The sequence below is a fragment of the Orycteropus afer genome, unplaced genomic scaffold, assembly GCF_000298275.1.
Source record: "Orycteropus afer afer isolate SDZICR_OR568_19922 unplaced genomic scaffold, OryAfe1.0 scaffold00221, whole genome shotgun sequence".
Taxonomy (NCBI): domain Eukaryota; kingdom Metazoa; phylum Chordata; class Mammalia; order Tubulidentata; family Orycteropodidae; genus Orycteropus; species Orycteropus afer.
This window is the reverse complement of record NW_006921808.1, coordinates 1,704,631-1,727,998: the sequence shown is the minus strand read 5'-3', so window position 1 is coordinate 1,727,998 and position 23,368 is coordinate 1,704,631. Positions and strand designations below refer to the sequence as shown.

The 23,368-nt window shown below is 37.3% G+C and overlaps 1 protein-coding gene and 1 pseudogene across 1 annotated transcript in view; one reads left to right on the top strand and one right to left on the bottom strand.

Moving 5' to 3' along the window:
- The window catches only part of NCAPD3 (non-SMC condensin II complex subunit D3), a 257,331-nt gene that overhangs the window by 166,270 nt on the left and 67,693 nt on the right, over positions 1 to 23,368 (bottom strand). Inside the window, exons 3-8 of the mRNA XM_007948735.2 lie at positions 8,965 to 9,149; positions 8,141 to 8,308; positions 7,970 to 8,031; positions 7,495 to 7,582; positions 2,002 to 2,135; positions 511 to 583 (exon numbers count right to left, since the gene is read on the bottom strand). Coding sequence (XP_007946926.2) covers positions 511 to 583; positions 2,002 to 2,135; positions 7,495 to 7,582; positions 7,970 to 8,031; positions 8,141 to 8,308; positions 8,965 to 9,117 — 678 coding nt within the window. The 5' untranslated portion in view covers positions 9,118 to 9,149. The remainder of the gene's footprint in view (positions 1 to 510; positions 584 to 2,001; positions 2,136 to 7,494; positions 7,583 to 7,969; positions 8,032 to 8,140; positions 8,309 to 8,964; positions 9,150 to 23,368) is intronic.
- Positions 12,858 to 23,368, top strand: part of LOC122150753 — a 32,442-nt pseudogene continuing 21,931 nt past the window's right edge.

The following is a 23,368-nucleotide window of genomic DNA, read 5'->3' as shown; positions in this document are numbered from 1 at the left end:
ATTAAAGATATGTTAGTAAGATGTTTTTAGATGTATTAATATTCTGAATATTTTGTAATTATATTTTTAGATTCTTAACATTAAGAAATATATACTAAAATATTTATGTATTAAAAAATACAGATTTGCTTAAAGAAAAGAAAAGAAAACACAATATGTGTACATATTATGGTGAGCAAATAGGGGTATAAATGAGACATGAGTGCCAAAGCTAGGTAATGGGTATATAAAGAGTTCATCTTCTTAGTCTAGTTTTGTTATGTTTGACATTTCCCAGCAAAATTTTTTCTTAAAGGACATTTTGTTTAGGGAAACATCTAGTGAATATGAAATAAAGCACTTTTAGAATGATACAGACTACTTCCTATGAATACACATATACATGCTTTCATACATACATATATATTTACTATGTTTATCATATTATTATTAAATCAAATGACATGCTTTCATACATACATATATATTTATTTACTATGTTTATCATATAATTATTAAATCAAATGATACCTTGGCACAAATATGCTGGAGTAAGATACGAAGGACCGGAAATATACTTTCTTTTAGTTCATCCACAAGTAAGCTATTTAAAAGAAAAACACATACCCTATTACAAAATACCTATTATTACAACAAAATAATAATTTTTCTTTACCCTCAAAAACCACTACTCCTGTATTTCAGAATTTCTAAATACTAAAATCAATCTACCCCAATATAATAAGAGTCATTTCAGTAGACTAAAGCATCAAAATACAAAGTCTGATAGCAGAAAACTACTAAATGCTTACTATCATGGTTTTAGAGAGCTGTCACCACGTATACAGGTATAGACATGGAAGGGAAAAGTAGAAGCTTCATATTATTCTTTGACCAAACCAAAAAAATCAAACTCATTGCCATCGAGTCTGATCTGACTCAAAGTGACCCCTCCTTTGGTTTCCGAGGCATTTTCTCTACAGAAGTAGATTGCCCAATCTTCCTTCCGAGGGTGGCCTTAGCAGTATTCTTTGACTACTTACTAAATTTAAGACTCCAGAATCTAGTGTTATATATGAAGAGACTACAACACAGTACCACCTTATGGTAGCTTAGTGAAATGTTACTTCAATAAATGTACATTACCTCTCCAACTTTTAATCCAAGAAGTTACTATAATTCTCATATGTTAAGTTTATGTGCACCATTATATGAATATTATTATGACTGGAAATATCATGAACTTTCACCAAAAAACCAAAGTGGTAGTCTTTCTACTTAAAATATCTTAGTTATTTAATGTTTGTTTGTTTTTTTTAAATCCTTAAAAAAAGAGATTGTTGCTTAGGGATTAACAGTTCATCCACATATCACATCTCCAGCTAAACTGTGTCCCGTGCATAACCACAGGTATGTACTTACATATAAATACTTACCACCACCTATATGCCCCATGATAAATATTCAATAAAGGAGGGAAAGAAAACCAATGGGATAGGAAAGATATCTTTCCCAATAAAGCCAACACATGACTTTTTAAGTGAAGCGGAATGACTCATGATGAAAAAATTAAGTCAACTGATTATTGCTAAAGAAATAAAAGCAACTCAATTCTTTCCTTTAGGATATTTTTCTATAGGAGGAAGAGAACAGAAAAGTGGGAATGGAGGGAATGAAGATACAAGGAAAAGCTGGCAACAAACAAGAGGAATGAAACTCAGAGAAGCAAGAAATAGGAAGAAAAAGAAGCAGGACTTTTGGAAACACTGCAAAAGACAGGGAGAGAAAAAAAGAGAAGCCATTATTACCCAGAAGAAAGCCTCACAGGTAGAATGAAGTAAGCTAGAGGCTGCTTCCGGCCCAGGAATTGCAGATCCTTTGTCCTTTATTCAGGCCCCAGTGTAGAGGCTACGAGTAGTGACCTAGACCATATGAATCTACCAGATCAGCTATGAAGTCTTTACTCTGACTTCTGAAGAACTAAGGAAGAGTGATAGAGTGAAAATTCAAAATGTGTGTCACCTGATAAACTGGACTGCTTGGTTTCTACCATTAATGACTTGTGATGTAATAGTAAGGGTGGTACGATGAGGTCCTTCTCCAACTTCTAACATCAATATTATATTCAGCATTTGATGGAAAACACAACCGATAACCTAGAAGAGAAAAGAAATTCCACTGAAGGATGACAGAGAATCCAGGTGTCTCAAAGACAGTGATACAGATGACAGTGAATCATTCAAAGACATCTGAAGATAAGGCAGATTAACAATAGCTTAACCTGGCTAAACACTAGGAATGTGGTTTGCGCATTTACCAGGCAATGCATATATCTACCTTGAGTACTATACTCGCTTAAGATCTATCTATATGGGATTGAACTAACAACAACAACTTAAAGGATCAAACAGTAAACTTAGGGGGTACAGAGCTTATGTTAGTGGGGGAGGAACATCTCAGAAAAGGAGGGTAAGAATGGTTGGACAACTTGAAAATGCAATCAATGTCACCAAATTGTTCATGTAGAAATTTGAAGTAGTTGTTTTTGCAATACATATTTTCAACAGAAGAAAAAAATTATTCCCCTTCACCCCCCAAAAAATACATACAGACAATGATGTTAAATTATCTAGTTTCTCTCCCATCCCCTGCATATTATAGCCAGAATTTAGAGCAAATGGTGAACTGTTATTCATAAATGGCAAAAAATGCAAGTTATATACCCTTACAGAAAAAGGGAGCTCTGGTAGCATAGTGCCTAAGGCACTTGACTGCTAACCAGAAGGCTGGTGGTTCAAACCCACCAGCCACTCCTCAGAAGGAAGGCTGGGCAATCTACTTCTGTACAGATACCGCCTCAGAAACCCAAGGAGGGGTTGCTATGAGTCAGGTCCAACTCGACGGCACATAACAACAACAACAACATAGAAAAAGGGAAAGAAGGATATTTTACACATATATTTTACCTAAAGTTTATAAAGTATCTTCCAATATATTATGTTATATAAGGTATTAGACTGATTGATTATCACCCAGTAAATAAAACATTTGTTGTTGTTGTTGTTATGTGCCGTCGAGTCGGCCCTGACTCATAGCGACCCCTCCTTGGGTTTCCGAGGCAGTATCACTACGGAAGTAGGATTGCCCAACCTTCCTTCCGAGGAGTGGCTGGTGGGTTTGAACTGCCAGCCTTCTGGTTAGCAGGCAAGTGTCTTAGCCACTATGCTACCAGAGCTCCTAATAAAACATTTACTGAAAAACAAATACACGAAAAGTATGACATTGAGCACATTCATAAATTTCATCTTACTATATTTAATTTAAAATCTTACAACAACCCCAAGAGGTAAGCATTTCTCATTATTTCCATTTTACACATCATAAAAGAAGACTCCAAAGGTTGGCTATCCAGAGTCAAGTAACTAAAAGGTCTCACTAAAACCAAGCTTGTCTAATATCAGTCAATACTTTCACAACTAAAAATACTACATCTTTAGAGACACAGTGAATCTAAAGGTCAATTTTTCCATCCATTTTAAGTTTTAAAATGTTATAAAGAATGTGAGATGACAACTAAAAACAAAAAGACAACCTAATCATAAAATGGGCAAAGGACTTGAATAGATACTTCACCAAAGGGGACATCTAATTAGCCATCAGAGAGATGTAAATCAAAACGAAAATGAGATACAATTTCACTTCCACTAGGATGGCTAAGATAAAATAGTAAAATAACAAATGCTGGAGAGGATGTGGGTGAATTGGAATCTTCATCCATTGCAACATGGTACAGCTGTTAACAAAAACAGTGTGGCAGTTCCTCAAAAACCTAAAAAGAAACTTATCTTATGACCCAGCAACTCCATTTGTGGTATATACCCCAGAAATTTGAAAGCAGAGACTCAAACATGTATACCAGTGTTCATTGCAGTACTAGTCACAATAGTCTAAAGATGAAAACAACCTAAATGCCCATCAATGGATGAATGGATAAACAAAATGAGGTACATACATGTAATGGAATAACTCAGCAAATAAGAGAAATGAAATCTTGATATATGGTACAATATGGATCGAGCTTAAAGATATCACGAAATAAGTCAATCACAAAAAGACAAATATTATATGACCACTTACATAAAAAGACAAGAACAGGGAAATGTACAGAGACTAAAGTTTATTAGTGGCAGCTAATAATAATAATATTAAGGTTGGGCAATCTACTTCTGTAGTGATACTGCCTCTGAAATCCAAGGTCGCTATGAGTCAGATCCAACTCCACAGCAGTGAGTTTTGTTTTACCATGGATGTGAGGGAGAGGGACCAAGTTTGCTGCGAAGTGTCTGGGGTCTTAAAAGCTTGAAAGCTGCTATCTAAGGCATAACAATTGGTCTCTATTCACCTAGAGCAATAGAGGAAGGAGAATCAAGAACAGGCGGAGGAAATGGAATGTGTGGCTAACTGCCTCCAGGAAGAGCTGCCTCCTTTGCCACGAGACCAGAAGAACTAGATGGTGTCCGCTACCATTACTGAACATTTTGAGCAAAGATTCTGTAGAAGGATCCTGACAAAATTTCATATTCTCATGGAGCAGGTTTTCTAGAGCCAAGGGAGCTAGATGAACCCCTAAAATTATTGACTGAAAATAATCTTTAAAATTTAGACCAAAAATATCCCCTGAAGTCCTATTAAAAACAAATAATAGTTTAGCTTAATTAGTAAAGAATGTCTAACTTGTACACAGTAAACTTTTAAGATCTATCTATATGGAATAAAACTGACATCAGAAACTTGAAAGATTAGATAGGAAACTTAATGGATAGTGAGTTTATGTTAATGAAAAGAACAAGTCATAAAAGGAAGGTGAGACACAATGGAATACTAAGCAACGCTAAAGAATAATGTAGAATCTGCAAAACACCGCATAACGTGGATGAACTTGGAGGACATTATGCTGAGCGAAATAAGTCAGTCACAAAAGGACAAATATTGTATTAGTCCGTTGTTGTGAAAGTTAAGGAAATGTTTATATATTGGAGGACATTTTCTTTGTTGGTTACCAGGGGTGGGAGGGAAGGGGAGGGAATGCTGTTAGATAGATAGAGATAAATATTGATTTGGGTGAAGAGAAGGGCAATGTACCAAATGTGAGTGACCAATATGGCAGCATTGAGGATGAGAAAGACACAGAGAGTTACATGGGCAGTACAAACAACAAATATGAACCCCTTTGTAAATACAATACTGAGTTGTCAATGAAAGCAAACATGGGTATAGGGACGGATAGATGGGTGAACAAGCTAAACAATTATGTATGTCTAAATGGAGAGTGTATCCAAGATCATATACAGGGTTGGCAGACAATGGGCCTCTCAAAGAGTATGAAGGGATGGACACTGGGAGGAGGTAACTATGGGGAGGAAGTGGGAGGGGAGCTGCTGCATTGTAAATTTTGGTCAATGACATGAGACAAAGTATATGTGAGCTGCTGTATGAAAAGTGAATTTACTCTGTAAATCTTCACCCAAATCCTAATTTAAAAAAAAAAAAAAAAAAGGAAGGTGAGAATGGCTGTACAACTTAAAGAATATAATCAATGTCACTGAATTATACATGTAGAAATTCTTGAATTGGTGTATGTTCTGCTGTTTATATTCTCAACAACAAAAATATAATATGAAAAAAAGGATGAGAATTAAAGACATTACCATGAATTCTATCAAATTCATATTTTATTTGGTTATTTTATAACCAATTAACCAATTATTTGGTTATTTTATAACCAATTTTATAGCACAAAGGAATAACATAATAAATCATAAAATATGCAGTGTATTTGAAAGAATAGACATTGTACTCAGCATTTGACTTGAATTATTTCATCCTCTCTACAATTATGAGCAAGGTAGACATCTCTTTTGTCCAAATGATAAAACTGAGGCTTGGACAAGGCTAAGTAATTCACACAAGGATACAGAGCTAGAAAGTAGTGGAGCCAGAACTGAAACCCAAATACCCCACCACAATCTCATAACTATCACAAAATTGTCCCTACAATTTAACTATACCATAATCCACTGGTGTCAAGTTGATTCCAACTCATAGTGACCCGGCAGGAAATAGCAGAACCGTATAAAGGGTTTCCAATGGTATAAATCTTACAGAAGTCGACTGCCACATCTTTCTCCCACAGAGCAGTAGGTAGGTTTGAGCTGCCAAAATTCTGGTTAGCAATGAAGTGATTTAACCACTGTACCACCAACCAAATCAAACACACTGCCACTGAGTCAATTCCAATTCCCAGGGACCCTATAGGACAGAGAGAAACCCTATAGAATTTCCAAGGCTATAAATCTACAGAAGAAAACTTTCTCATCTTTCTCCCATGGAGAGGCTGGTAAGTTTGCTGCAGAATGCTTTGCCACTGCACCACCAGAGCACCTTACTATGCCACAAGGGCTCCTTTTCACTCTATTCTAGACAGAAAAAAAAAAAAAAAAAAATCACACAACCTTTGCCCATCACATTTTTTTTGTAAAATTTTATCGTTTTATTAATAACATCTAAGTTTAGTAACCCCATAATGCCTGAATAATCCCAATTCCAGTCCTTAAAGTAATGATAGTATTAATGTAACATGGGCAGTGATAATAATAAGGTAACACACGGCAAAATCCAGAAATCAATGATAACCAGTAGAAAATTTGTAAAATATCAATTGAAATAATAGAAATACTGTAGTCTAGTGCCTAAGGCACTTGGCTGCAAACCAGAAGGCTGGCGGTTCAAACCCAGCAGCCACACCTCGGAAGGCAGGTTGGGCAATCTACTTCCTTAGTGATACAGCCTCAGAAACCTAAGGAGGGGTCGCTATGAGTTGCATCCGACTTGATGGTACATAACAACAACAACAACAGAAATACTAAGGCACAAGTAAATTACCATAGGGAAAGTCTATGAATGTCTATTCTTTTTAGAATAATTTTGTGAACATGTCTATAAAAGGAACTTTGTTCAGCAGCTTATTTGTTCCAACTACTTAATTTACATTGGAATCACATTTTGTATCTGAAACCTAATGATAAGTTGCTGTGGCTCTAAGTATTTGGATATAAACTTGGTTATGAGGACCAAACTCATTGTCATTGAGTCAATTCTGACTCATAATGACCCTACAGGACAGAGAACTGCTCCACGTGGTTTCTAAGGCTATAAATCATTATGAAGGCAGACTACCACATCTTTCTCTTGCAAAGCAGCTAGTGGGTTCCACCCACCAACTTCCGGTTAGCAACCAAGTGCTTAACCACTGCACTACTGGCACTCCTCTGGTAATGAAGAGTAGGCAATAAATAAAAATAGTGATACTTTTTATTATACAAAGGATATAAAGTAGTGAAAATGATTTAGTAAATGAAAATATCATTAAATCCAATGCTTTGAACACTTTTCCATTGTATATTTTGTATATTTTTATTCAACTAGTTATTATATTTGATCCTTTTTTTCCTTTACCTTATCTCCTTCTCCATGGATTGGAGAGCACAAGAGATACAATCCATGATAGGCCAGTTCTGGTATATATTTTGCTTCATTAAGGTTTCTAAATAAAAAAGGCAAAAGATTGGTTAACAGATAGAACTTACCTTGGAATCTTCCTTAACCCTATAAGCCATATTTAAATGAATAAATTCTGTTTGTGTGTACCAATGAGGATAAAATGGCACTTATATTTCAACCAGAGCAAAAATTACTGAGAGAAAAAAAAACAAACTCACTGCCATCAAGTAGATCCTGACTCATAATGACCCCTTGGGTTTCCAAGGTGGTATCTCTATGAAAGTAGATTGCCCCATCATCTTCCTTGCAAACCACCAGCCGTCTGGTTAGCGGTCAAATGCCTTAAAAATGACACCACCAGAGCCACCCCCCCAAAAAAAAACTATTATAATACACTAATACTTTAACATTGGAAGACCTTATGGCTCACCTGGATTGTGAGATGTGAAATTCATCAAGAACTGGCTCAAAATTAGTTAATGTAACAAAGACCTGGAAAGTAGCACAAAGATCAGATTTTTCCTGTTCACTGTAGTTAATTAAATATACTGTAGTCTATGCACTTTGAGAGTGTACCAAGGTCCTAGGAATTTTCATTTACCTCTACACAATTCTGAACACACTGTGGCTTTTCTTTCAGGGAAAACTTGGGCAGAAGCCTTAAAAAATTCTTCAAAAGGTGGACAATCGCATTTCGAATATGTGAAAGGTCCCGGGCAGAAAAACAAATATTCTCTTCATCTTCTTGTTCTTGTAAAATTATATCCACCTAGGTTACGAAGAAACATACAGATGACTTTCTAACAATGCCTAATAATTTGATCCATGGTTTTCAATGAACTTAAACCAAGTCCCGTTAAACTACAGAGCATAGCCGAAGCACTAAACTGATGCAACTTGGACCAACCCTTGTGACTATTCTGTTTCCACAGTCACATTGTAAACTGTTAGACTAAAATGATAGGTAAAATAGTTCCTAATCCTGTTATTTTGTGTGAATAAAAATTCTTTTGTTTCTTAGAAGTTTTGAAGTCAATGAACCTTCCTGTTTACTCACATGAAAATTTGGAATTAATGCCATTCTATTATGCTCTTATATATATCAGCCCTCAGAAAGTTTCAATTATCCTCTCTAATGATAAGATGATGTGTCAAATATGCCAGTTAGCATGTTGTCAAGGAAACCAGGGTCCCAAGGCTAAGGAGAGATTATTGGAAACTCGGAAGATGCCCATGTGGAAATGTACTCTCAATATTATACCAAATCCAATACCTAAAATCATATTGGATAAGCTGACTATGCTCTAGGATGTTTTAGTAATAATCATAATGCTTAAGACCACACTTTAATATAAGGTTAGTCTTAAATAAATAAAAATCATGGGCAAGTATAGAAAATGTTTGATTACTGCACTTATTTCTTACCTCAATATTCTCTCTTCTGAGTGGCTTTCCTCTTTTTCTATTCCCTCTTGGATTACTCTGAAGGTTCTTAGGCTGTTCTTTCTTTCTTTTGCGGTTCAAGTTAGACTCCTGAGGCCAACTCTTCTTTAGAATCTGAATACATTTGTCAAACATCACTGGATGGAATATTTGATTGGCTACACTACCTGTTCATAAAGAATAAAAGCAGATTAGATTTAACTCCCTTGAAATATGTCTATAACAGAGAAGAAAAGTTAAAAAGCAAAATCCAGGCTTTTCATTAACTCTGAATTATACTGACCCTTTACCAAAAAAGCACCATGATCAACTTTAACTTAGTGGATGGTCAATAGTGCTGAATTAGAAAAAAATAAAAAAGATTTCCACATCTGGCAATGCTGCAGTAACTGTTTTGATACTTGCCCTCCTGTCATGAACAATGATAACACTAGACAAAAGTTTATAAAGTAATTGTTTTAAGACACTAGTTAACAAGTAGCACAGATATGCAATCCCTGATAGAAGGGGGAGAAAAAGAGAAAATTTTAAGGTAAACCTTAAAATTGCCCCCGTTTTGTGTCTAGAGGCAATACCTAGACAACAGCAGAGTAAAGGCAAACCTAAACTGATTATGTTGGTTTTACTGAGTTCAGGAAGGGAAGGATAGCTGGAATTTATGGGGCAGAATACTAAAAAGGAAACAACGCAGAAATAGAGCTTCAGAAATCTGAATATGGCCAAATACTAAGCTATGAACATAAGGTAAAACTCAATGAAGCAGGAAAACAAAAATTTCCAAGGAGCTAGAAGCTGTATAAGAGTCCCTGGGTGTTTAAATGCTTGACTGGTGATGATTTCGACCCACTCAGAGGCCCCTTGGAAAAGAGATCGGGTGACCTGCTTCTGAAAGGTCACAGCCTTGCATATCTATGGAGCAGTCCTACTCTACACAAGGAGGTGACACAATTGATTGCTATGAGTAAGAATCGAATTGACAGCAACCAACAACAGAAGTAATTTTCATTATAAAAAAGGCTGAGACACATTTGAGTTCTGAGCAGTCTGAATGGTTATTGTTTTGATAGCACTCTCCATAGGGTTTTCTTGGTAATTTTTATGGAAGCAGATCATGAGGTCTTTCTCCCCTGGAGCTGCGGGGTAGATCTGAACCACCCAACTTTTCCATTAGCAGCCAAGTGCTTAATACTTTGTTAACTCTTGGCTCCTCAAGCCAGAGGGAAGAGACTTTGTTTATCATGCAAAGCATTAAATAGAGACCTCAGAAAAAAACACACTTGAACAGGAGGGTTAAATTAGTTCTAGGGTAAAGGCTACTCTTTATCTGCCCTAAAATAAACTTTCTAATTAGTCTCAAAAAGATCAAGTTAATCCACCAATAGCTTCCATCCAAAACATAATTCAAAACTATGTAAAACAAAACAACAAAATCCAAACAATCAACAACCTAACATTCAAAATATCTACCACCCAATAAAAAAAATTACTGAACATTATGGATTCTGGGAAAATGGCAGTGTAAACAAGCCATAGCTCTAACACTCCTCTTCAAACACAATAAGGAAACAATGCTTGCCTTTGAAGGACTGAATTGGGGAGAAGACAGCAGCAGAAAACTGCAGACAGGTAAGAATTAACAAATCAACAATGAGTTACATATGGTAAGAAAATAATTTTCTCTCACCGTCCACGCCTCTCCACCCAGGCACATGGTGCTGGCTAATGTGAACTGGGAAAGCAAGCCAGCAAAAGAGTCTGCTTCCCTAACTATCACACTCCTTGCCTAGACAGACAGAACTCCAAGTTTCTGCTCTACAATTAGTAAGGCAGACCTACCCAGCAGTCCATCTGGAACATGCTACACCCTCCCCCACCCAGAGTCAGCTACAAGGCTGCTCCAAATTACTACAGAGGGCCCCTGCAGTGGAGTCTATTCCCCTAGTCAACACTTTACCTGCCTTCTTGCAAAACCCATACTTCATGCTTGTATAACCAACAAAACAGACTTTGGGTTTGTCTACCCACCCACTCCCATTTTTAGGTGGCACTGGAGACTGCTGACTGAAGCTGCTGTATGCTAGGATGCAGGCACCAGCAACGGAAGGTGCCAAGAAACGTACTACAGGGGGGCTATGATAATAATAAGGCAGACTTCCCTGGGAGATCATTCAAAGGGTGACAGTCATTAGCCCACCTGGCAACTGGCAGCTGGTGGTCTAAAATGAACTCGTACAGAAGTTTCCCAACAGTGAAGCCACTACGCAAGTCACCAGTGGGGAATGCTCCCTTAACAACCAAAGGCCACTAGGGCTCTTGAAGCAAAAAGAAAAGTCTCTCTGAGATCCTTCTAGGGAGTACCAGCCACTCCTACTCCACATAAAAAAGTAAAGTCTGCCTGTGCTTTCCTTGAATGCCAGCTCTGTTATAACAGCTCCCATAGCACAGGGAAGGAAGTCTTGGACCAAATCAGAGGGGAATATCTAGTCCTGAAGAAGGCTCCCAGCGTGTGAGTTTTCCAATAGAAAACATGGTTAAAAACAGAGAGAAAAAGGGAGTTAACAACCACAGAGAGGCCTGTGCTCCCTGACTAACAGACTAATTAGTGCATGATATCTCACCTGAGTGGTGGTGCCTACTGGTGGACAGATTGACCACAGCATGTTCTCTGATGAGTTTGGGAGACACTCACAGGTGAAAACTGAAATCTGGAACTTCTGAATCCTAATTAAATTACAGACAGGGAAGGAACTATCAAGGATAGGAAGAAAAAACATAAGAAAAAGTGGAAGGCTCTGTCCATCGAAGAATTTTCTGCAAAAGTGGTATGAGTGAAAACACCAAATACAAGAGAGAGCAAAGTTAACAACAACAACTACAAAAATAAAAAATCACAAGATATACAAAGACAAATGACAGCCCATTCAAAAGAACATGATGAAGAAAGTCAAAGTGCATCTATGTAAGGCCAAATTATGAAAAGAATGGAAGAATATAACACAGTAACATTATACATAAAGCATTAAAAGAAATAAGGAAAAGAATGCAAGAGGAAAATGACTATCTAAAAAAGATTTAAAAAAAAAAAGAAAAGAAAAGAAACCAAAGAAAAATGCTGCAAGTAAAAGAACAACAACTGAACTGAGAAATACATTGGAAAGGTGTTACAACAGGTTAAATCAAGCAAAAGAAAGAATAGTGAATCAGAGGCTAAAATATTTGAAATTCCAGAAGTGGAAGAGTAGCAAGAACGAGAAGCTCAAGAAGACTGAGCACAGTATGGGACATCAAAAAGAGTACTAAAATGTATAATGGCAATTCCAGAAAAAGATGAGGGAGAGAGAAAGAAGCAATAAAAGCACTTGAAGAAATAATGACAAAATACTTCTTCAATCTAACAGAGCACATGAATCTACAAATCCAAAGAGCAGAAAGAACCACAAGCAAGATAAAATTAAAGATATCAACACCAAGACACATGATGCTCTTGTTCTCAAAAAGGACAGAGACTCCTGAAAGCAGTGAAAGGGAAGCAAACAGTCACATATAAATGATACCTAGGTAAGATTTAATGCAGATTTCAGCTCATACTCATGCTTGATAATTCTAATTGTTTTGTCCTTTGTGCTTTCTAATGATATATAAAAAGCAAGGATAACATTATGTTACAAGGCACATGAAATAAAAGATGAAAAAATATGATCCAACTATATGCTGTTTACAAGAGACACACTTGAGACCCAGGAACACAAACAGGTTGAAAGTGAAAAGAGGGAAGAAAGTATTCCATGCAAATAATAACCAAAACAGAACTGTGATGGCAATCTTAATACCAGACAAAGTAGATTTTAAGACAAAATCTGGGGACTTTCAGCAAGATGGCAGAAGAGGCAGACAACTTACACAGATGTTCTTTAACAAAGGTAAGAGAAACCAGTTGACACGAATACATAAGATAATCCTGGAGCCCTGAGCTTTGGAAGGAAGGATAAAAAAGTAGATTAAATACCAATTGGTAAGAGAACCTGAATAAAATCAGTGAATAAGGAGACAAATGGAGCTGCGGACTGTCGGCTATCCTGATGGCACGGCCAGTTTGAATATTTACAAGTGGTGGTAAGATCAGGGCAGTAACCTAAGAATCAACCTTACTCGCCAAGGGCTGTATGGAAAACTGCACCAGTGGATGATGGCTAAAAAGGAAAACAGTAAGTAAGGAGACAAACTGAGTGGCAGACTTTCTCCTGTACTGAGGTCACACACACACAAACCAAACTCACTAATATCAATTCGATTCCGACTCATAGAAACACCTCCTTGGGTTTGCGAGGCTGTATCACTATGGAAATAGATTGTCCAGTCTTCCTTTCAAGGAGTGGCTAGTGGGTTTGAACCACCAGCCTTCTGGTTAGCAGTCAAATGCCTCAGACACTACAACACCTGAGCTCTGTTTTGAATAACTGCAAGTAGCGTGGCTATTTGGGATATTTCCAAGCAACAGCATTCTGATACCAGCAACCTAAGGATATGCTCCACTGGCCAAGGACAGCACAGGAAATTGCATTGGAGGCTGACAAGTGGAAAACTGCAATATTCCCCATTACTCTTATACCCAACACCCTCTTGGTGAACAGATCTGGGGTCATCCTCCACTTCCACCCATTTTCTGGACAAGCAGGAATTTCATTCCAATTTGTGTGCCTTGATGGAGCCTGGTGCCCTGCGCTACCCTCACACCCCAATTTTGTTTTTGTTTGTTTTGAAAGTACTCTTTTGGCTTCCTTTACTCTCTTTTTCCCTTCCCAGTTCTAATTTTTTTTTTTACCTTTTCATCTTTCCTTTTCCTAGTTACCATTTTTTTTCTTTCCTTTGGTTCTTCCCATACCTTGTTTTTCATTTTGCAGTTTTCTCACTTTTTCTTTATTATACTTTCACTCCTCCTCTTTTCTTTTATACCCCATCCCCAGATATTGTGGGATGTTGCTTCCCCCTTATTTTCTATTTGTATTTCTTTTGTGTTTTTAACAGATTTTTTTAAAAATTTCTTCTCACTTACTGGCTTTTTTCTTTTTTTTAATTTTTCCCATTTGTTTATGCAGTTTGTTCTCCTGTTTTGATTTTTTTTTTTTTTTTTCTGGTTTATCTTATCGTTTTTGTCTAAACGAGGGGGAGACAACAACCATGCCAATACAACCCAATCACATCTGCACCTCCTAGAGATCCACCTACTGAGTGAGGGCCACAACTCGCTTCTACATGAGCTGAACAACAACAGACGACAGGCAATACCAGTCCGACTCACCCTTAACTACTTTTCATGAACTAACAGATCTGTGTACATCCACCAGGAGACAGCTGGTGAGTTCGTAAGTGCTGCCAACCGGTAAACAGAAGAGCATAGTATCCTGCTAGCTCAGATGTATCAAAACAAAAGAAAGAAAATAAAACTTCAGCAAATCACACCAACATACAATCACCAATTAAATAAAAACCCAAAGATGTCATAATGTCTCAGAGAAAACAAACCATCACAGTCCACACAAAGAAGCAAGATAAAATAGTAGAAACAAGGGACTAGGATAAAGACCCAGAAAACATCCCTGAGAAAGACAGCATTGGAACTCGTTTATAAGGAATTCACTTCAACAGACTGAGAGACAGATGAAAGAAAACACTGAAACAATTAAGGAAAACACAGAAAAAACTCTAGAACAATTTAAGAAAACAAGAAAAAAATGACAAAATTAAAAAGAAAATTAGAAATAACACAAAATCTACTAAAAGAAATCCATAAGATGAACACTGAAATTTCAGAAACGGATAACACACTGAACAGGCAAAGGAGTATAACTGAATCAATGGAAGACAGAATTAGTGACACTGAAGACAAATATCACTATGTTAAGGATCAATCAGGAAAAAAACCAAAACAAAATGAAGAAAGGCTAAGATTCACATAGGATACCATCAAGAGGAATAACTTACGTGTAAATGGAATTCCACATCAGGAATAGACAGATAAAATCATAGAGAGAACTGTCAAAGAACTGTTAGATGAGAATTTCCCTAATACAATGAAAGAAAAGAATATATCCAATCAAAAAGTTCAACGAACACCCAATAGGATAGTCCCCGAAATAAAATCACTAAGATGTATCATAATCAAACTTACCAAAATGAAAGACAAAGAATCCTGAAGGTATGATGGGGGTGTAAAAAAAAAAAAAAAAGTAACCAACAAAGGGCAAGAAAAAGACAAAGCTTGGATTTCTTTGCAGAAACCTTGCAAGTGAGAAAAAAACGGGATGATGTACATAAAATCATGAAAGAAAAAAACTTCCAAACAAGATTATATACCTAGCAAAACTGTCCCTCAGATATGATGGTGAAATTAGGACATTTCCAGATAAGCAGAAATTAAGGAAATTTGTTAAAAACAGACCAACCTTATAAGATGTGCTAAAGGGAATCCTTTGGACAGAGAACCAACAACAGCAAACAACAACTGACCATTAACACACATGATGACATAACCCAAAACCAACACAGTTACAGAAGTAGCCAAAGTAAATAAGCTTACAAGACTGTAAACAGAGAACCAGAAACATCAATTAGTAAACAAGGACAACTACAAACCTAAAGGAGGGAATAATAGTGTAGTTACAGAACTTCAAAATGGTGAGGAAGTCAAGACTACTGAGAGATGTAATAGACTGTTACAAACTTGGGAAGAAAATTATAAATCAAAGGGTAACCCTAAAGAAAAATAATAAGCCTTCGCATCAAAATAAAAAAAAAGAACACAAGCACAAATATTTAGCAAATACTAAAATAACAGCAATGAAGGAAATGATTACACAATTCATAAATGAAATGATGTCAACACAGAAAATTGTAATTAAAAAAAAATCAGCAACCTTACGACAAAACATATAATAAAATGACAGCTAGGAATTTATATTTGTCAGTAAGTACATTGAATACAAATGGATTAAATGCACCACTTAAGAGAGATAGAGTTGCAGACTGGATAAGTAAATATAACTTATAATTATGCTGTCCACAAGAAATACTCTTTAGACAAAAATAGACTAGATAGCAAAGGTTGTAAAAAGATGTTTCAAACAAATTGCAATAAAAAATGAGCAAGACTAACAATATTAATCTCTCGTAAAACTGACTTTAAGACAAAACCAACAAAAGAGACAAGGAAGGACATTATATAATGACTAAAGGACTGAAACAAGAGGACAAAACCATAATAAATATCTATGTACCAATGAAAAAGCCCAAAAATAAACAATGCAGATATTAACTGAATTGAATAGACAAATAGATGACACCATAGTAATAGTTGTTGTTGTTGTTGTTGTTATGTGCCATCGAGTCAAACCCGACTCATAGCGACCCCTCCTTGGGTTTCCGAGGCAGTATCACTACAGAAGTAGGATTGCCCAACCTTCCTTCCGAGGAGTGGCTGGTGGGTTTGAACCACCAGCCGTCTGGTTAGCAGGCAAGTGTCTTAGCCACTATGCTAATACTTCACTTTCAACAAAAGACAGAACTAGAAAGAAACTCAAAGACACAGAAGAACTAAACAACACAATTAACCAACTTGACCTTACAGACATCTATACAACACTTCACCCAACAACAGCACAATATACATTCATTTCCAGCACACATGGAAAATATTTTCCAGAATAGAACAAATGTTGTTGTTGTTGTTGTTGTTATGTGCCGTCGAGTCAGACCCAACTCATAGCGACCCCTCCTTGGGTTTCCGAGAATAGAACATATAGTAGGCCACAAAGCAAGCCTCAATAAATTTAAAATTACTGAAAAACTGCAAAGCATCTATCTTTTCAAATAAAAATACTATATAATTGGGAATCAACAAAAGATGAACAAAAAAGAGCAAGCACATGGAAACTAAGTAACATCCTCCTCATTAAATACTGGGTAACACAATAAATAAAAGATTAAATAAAAAGTTTCTTGAATCAAGCAAGAATGAAAACACAACATATCATAATATTTGGGAGACAGCAAAAGCAGTGATGAGGGCAATTTCTAGCAGTAAATGCCCATATCAAAAAAGAAGAAAAAGTCTAAGTCAATACCTTAACCCAAAATCTCTAAAATTAGAAAAAGAGCTACAAAGAAGCCTACAATCACCACAAGAAAAGAAATGAGACAGATTCTAGCAGAAATAAATGAAACAGAAAATACAAAGATAAAAAAAAAAACAAATAAAAAAAGACTAGAACTTAGTTCTTTGAAAAGATTAATAAACATCAAAAAACCACTAGTAAACTTCTTAAAAACACAAAAGAGGGCAAGGATACAAATACAAATATGACACAAAACAGTTGACATCACAACAGAACTAACTGAAATAAAAAGGATAATATCAGGATATTATGAAGAACTGTACTTCAACAAATTTTAGAAATGGGACAGATATCTAGAAACATACTACTTACCTAAACCAACACAGACAGGTGGAAAATTTGAACAGGCCCAAAACAAAAGAATTACCAACTAATAAAAGTCCTTGCCCAGATAGTTTCACTGGAGAATTCTTTCAAACATTCAAAGAAATGACATTAATCCTACTCAAAACTATTTGAGAACACAGAAAAGGATGAGATCCTCCCATATTCATATCAAGAATATTGATACCAAGAATATTGGTATTAATCAAGTAGATACACTCCTTGGAGAGAACAATCATGGGAGAAAGAAGTGCTTCTTATGCACAGGGAGACAGCTCCTGGGGCAGGAGTGTATGGAGGGATGGATAGTGGGAAGAGGTAACTATGGGGAAGAAGTGGGAAGGGAGCTGTTGCATTGTGGTCAATGACATGAGACAAAGTATATGTGAACTGCTGTATGCAAAATGAATTTGGTCTGTAAATCTTCACCCAAATAACAATAATAATTTTAAAAATTTTAAAAAAAAAGAATATTGGTATCAAGAATATCGATATCAAGAATAACCTTGACATAAAAACTACGAATTACATCACTGAAAAGAAAAACTATAGACCAATATCCCATGTGAATACAGATGTAAAATTTTTCAACAAAATCCTAGCCAACAGACACAGCAATATATCAAAAGAATAAAAATGACCAAGTGGGGTTCAGACTAGTTATGGAAGGATGGTTTAACATTAGAAAATCAATGTCATCCATGACATAAGTAAAATCAAGGAAGAGAAACACATGACCAGATCAATCAATACGGAAAAGGCATTTGATGAACTCCAACACCCAGTCCTGATAAAAACTCTCAAAACAGTAAGAATAGAAGCTCCTCAATATTACATAGGGTATATATACAAAACCAACAGCCAACAATACTCTCAATGCAGACAGACTTACACCATTTCCCTCATGAATGGGAACCAGACAAGAATGCCTTCTATTACCCCTTCTATTTAACATTGTATTGAAAGGCCTACCCAGGGCATAAGGCAAGAAAGGGAAATCAAAGCCATCTAAATTCGTAAGGAAGAAGTCAAACTATCCCTATTTGCTGATGATATGATATGAACCTATACTTAGAAAACCCAAGAGACTCAGCAAGAAAACTACTGGAACTAATTGAGAGATTTAGCATAGTGGCAAGATAAAGGATTAATACACAGAAATCAGTTGGATTCCTCTACACCAGAAAGGAGATTGCTGAAAAGGAAACAAGGCAATCAATACCATTTATAATAGCTACCAAAACAATAAAATACTTGGAAATAAATGTTACCAGGGACACAAAACACCTATAGAAACAAAACCACAAAACAGGACTTCAAGAAATCAGAGATCTACATAAATGGAAGAACATACCATGCTCATGGATAAGAAGATTAAACACTGTAAAAATGCCAATACTCATAAAATACTACACAAAACATTGTTCCACCTCCTACTTTAGCAAGTAGCAACTGGGATCTTAAAAGCCTGCAAGCAGCTATCTAGATGCAACAAAGGGTCTCGCCTCATCCCAAGCAAAGAAGAACGAAGAAAACCAAAGATTCATGGAAAGAATTAGTCCTAGCAACTGGTATACCATGCAATCCACAACCTATATGACTATGAGACCAGAAGAACTAGATGGTGCCCACCTACCAATGTCAACCACTCAGTTGCTGTTGTTGTTATGTGTCGTTGAGTCGGCCCTGACTCATAGTGACCCCTCTCTTGGGTTGCTGAGGCAGTATCACTACGGAAGTAGATTTACCCAACCTTCCTTCTGAGGAGTGGCTGGCAGGTTTGAACTGCCAGCCTTCTGGTTAGCAGTCAAGTGCCTTAGGCACTATGCTACCAGAGCTCCCCAACCACTCAGAGGGGGATCTATATAGGAGACCCTGGATAGAGAGGGAGAACAATGTGGAACAAAACTCAAAAGCATTTGGAAAAAAAAAAGGGGGAACCAGGTTTGTTGGTCTGATAGAGCCTGGTGGAACCATTGAGACTATGGCCCCAAGTTGTACTTCAGGTCTAGAATTGAACCCACTCCTGTGGCTTCCAGACAAGCAAAAGACAGTCATAAAGAGTTGAACATTTACCTGAGGTAAATACACTCCTTGGAGAGAACAATCATGGGAGAAAGAAGGGTTGTTTATGCACAGGGAGACAGCTCAGGGGGCAGGAGTGCACGGAGGCATGGACACAGGGAAGAGGTGACTGTTGGGAGGAAGTGGGAGGAGAGCTGTTGCATTGTGGTGAACTGTAGTCAATGTCATGAGACAAAGTGTATGTGAACTACTGTATGGAAAGTGAATTTGCTCTGTAAATTTTCATCCAAATCACAATTAAAAAAAAATTGCCAATACTACCCAAAGTAATCTATACAGTCAATACAATCCCAATTCATATTCCATTAACATTATTTAAGGATGTGAAAAATCCAATCACTAACTTTATATAGAAAGGAAAGAGACCTCAAATAAGCAAAGAACAAAGAGGAGATCTCACACTCCCAGATCTCAAAACCTACTATACAGCCACGGTAGTCATATCAGCCTGGTATTGGTACAACACACACATAGACCAATGCAAGAGAATTGAGAACCCAGAAAATCATCCATCCACTTATGCTCAGCTAATCTTTGACAAAGGGCTGAAATCCATTAAATGGGGAAAAGATAGTCTTTTTAACAAATGCTGCCAGCAAAATTGGTTATCCATTTGCAGATAAATGAAGCAAGATCCATATTTCATGCCATACACAAAAACTAACTCCAGAATGATCAAAGACTTAAAGTGAAACCTAAAACTATAAAGTTAACCAAGGGAAAAAGAGAGGCAAACATAGGGTCCCTAAATTATGGCATAAACAGACTATCAAGCATAACCAAAACTGCACAAACAGCAGAAGATAAACCAGATGATTGGGACCTTCTAAAACTTAAAGTTTTATTAGCTTCAAAAGACTTTTCCACAAGGGTAAAAGGAGAACCTACAGATTGGGAAAAAATACTTGGTAATGACATACCCAACAAGGGACTTAATCTCTAAAATTTATAGGCAACTCCAACATATCAACAACAAAAAGACAAACAATTGCCACCAGAGCTCCTTCAACAGACATTAGGAAGTGGAGTGGATTGCTTGGGAAGATGTTGCTGAACAGATAACAGGCACGTCCATTCCCTCTTCCAACTGAGACCAAGGGCAACTAGGTAAAGCAGATACAAATAAAGATACTGGAGTTATGAGCAACTAAAGAGAAGATAAACCATTAGATCCAGTGAAAGCAAAGAGAGAGAGGTTAAATACTGGGAAAAATAGGCAGGCCTACCCTGCCAGTGGACACAAGAAGAAGGGGAATAAAAAAAAAAAAAAAAATTACAGAACTCACCAAAACCAAAAAACCAAACCCACTGCCGTGGAGTCGAATCCGACTCATAGTGACCCCTCCTTGGATTTCCAAGGCAGTAGCACTATGGACTGCTAACCAGAAGGCTGGCGGTTCAAACCCACCAGTCACTCCTCGGAAGGAAGATGGGGCAACCTACTTCCGTAGTGATACTGCCTCGGAAACCCAAGGAGGGGTCACTATAAGTCGGGTCTGACTCGATGGCACACAACAACAACAACAATCACTACAGAAGGAGATTGCCCAACCTTTCTTCCGAGGAGTGGCTGGTGGGTTTGAACCGCCAGCCTTCTGGTGAGCAGTCACATGCCTCAGGCACTACAGCACCAGAGCTCCAATAGATGCTGGTGATTCAGAATAGCCATACTTGGAGTTTTTCTGAGCTGACTGGGACCTTCACGGGAAGTGAAGATCTTTCTAGGAAAAGGACTGGGGAACCCCCTTGACTTGGGCTGCCATGGAGTATGGAGTAGGAGAAAGGGAAGAGAAGTGCTCTATGAGTAGGCAGAACCCCAGGGCAGGTGTATGGCAGTGGATTTGGGCCCAACTCCTGAAAACACTTTGTGCCCACACTAAATCTGTGACTGGGTTTTTGTGGCTTTTTGGTCCACCAGAGAGGAGTAACACTCCTTCCTTTGGGACTACTCTCAAATTTGAACCTTGAGTCTTTGATTGACAGGGGAGCACCATCTTTAACAAAGGCCCCCAAAAGGATCTGGGCTACTCTGCCTGTGCCTGAATTGCTAACTGAATTATCTCAACCTAAATGCAGAAAATTACTTTTGCCTTTCCCCCTTTTTTCCTTTTCTCCCTCCCTCGTTCAACAGGAGGAAGATATTAAACCTCCACGAGGCAACCACAGCTACTACACAGAACATCTTGGCCAACAGACTGGTAACAAAAATAGCTCCTGCACCACAGGATCAATAGTAGATGGTAGATAAAACCTGTCCATCCTAACACCAAATTCTATTCACAACAAACAGAGACTTGCACCCATATCCCCACCAGTGTTGATCCCCACATCAACACAGAGCTGGAGAGAGATCCAGTACAACCTAGTTAATAACCTATGAATCATTAGCCATTAGAGAAACAGAAATCAAAACAACAATGAGATACCATCTTACCTCAGCAATAGCAGTCAAATTGAACAACACAGAAAATAATAAATGCTGGTGAGGATGTGGAGAGACTGGGACTCTCATACACTGCTGGTGGGACTATCAAATGATACAACTACTGTGGAAATCAACATGGCAATTCCTTAAAAATTTGGAATGAGAAATATCATTTGGTCCAGCAATCCAGTTACTAGGTATATATCCTAAAGAAGTGAGAGACAGGATATGAATAGATGTATATACACCCATGTTCATTGCAGCACTATTCACAATAGCAAAGAGATGGAAAAAACCTAAGTGCCCATCTACAGAAGAATGTATAACCAAATTATGGTACATATATACATTGGAATACTATCCAACACTAAAGAAGAAGGTACAATCTGCAAAACAACACATAATGTGGATGAACTTGGAGGTCATTATGCTGAGTAAAATAAGTCAATCACAGAAGGGCAAATATTTTATTAGTTCACTATTGTAAAATGTCTAGGAAAGGCTTATATATGGAAGGAAATTTTCTTTGTTGATTACCAGGGATAGGAGGGGAAGGAAGGAACACAGAAAATAGGTAGAGACAAGTATTGATTTGGATTAAGGGAAAGGCAATATACCAAAAGTGAGTGACCAACACAATAACATGAAGGAAAAGGAAGACAGAGAGAGGTACATAAGAGGTACAGACAATAAAGATAAACTTTTACATATAAAATACTATGTTATCAGTGATAATAAATATTACTCAACAAGTAAATAGAGGGAAAGACAGGCTGAATGATCAGGTATGTGTAGACAGAAAGGAACATACCCATGGTTATATAATGGGTCCTTCTTTGTCCAGAGCAAAGAAGAATGATGAAAACCAAAGATACATGGAAACAATTAGTCCAAGGGACTAGTGCAAACTTCAGCCATATCATATGACCATGAGAGCAGAAGAATAGATGGTACCTGGTCTATCACTGTCAACTACTCGGAAATGGATGAGTGCAAGAAATCCTGGATAGAGTGGAGAACAATGTGGAACAAAACTCAAACTCATTAAAAAACAAAAAACAGGTTTACTCTTCTGATAGAGCCTGGTGAGACCCCGAGGCTATGGCCTCCTACACCTTTCAGGTCCAGAACTGAACTCACTCTCGTGCTTTCCAGCCAAACCACAGACAGGATAGATCATATGGTAGGTCACTTAAAAGACTGAAATTGCACAAAATACTCTGACCTCAAAAGAGGTAAGCTAGAAATCAGCAATTGTTGTTGTTGTATGCTGTCGAGTCAGCCCAGACTCACAGCAACCCCTCCTTGGGTTTCCGAGGCAGTATCACTACGGAAGTAGATTGCCCAACCTTCCTTCCAAGGAGTGGCTGGTGGGTTTGAA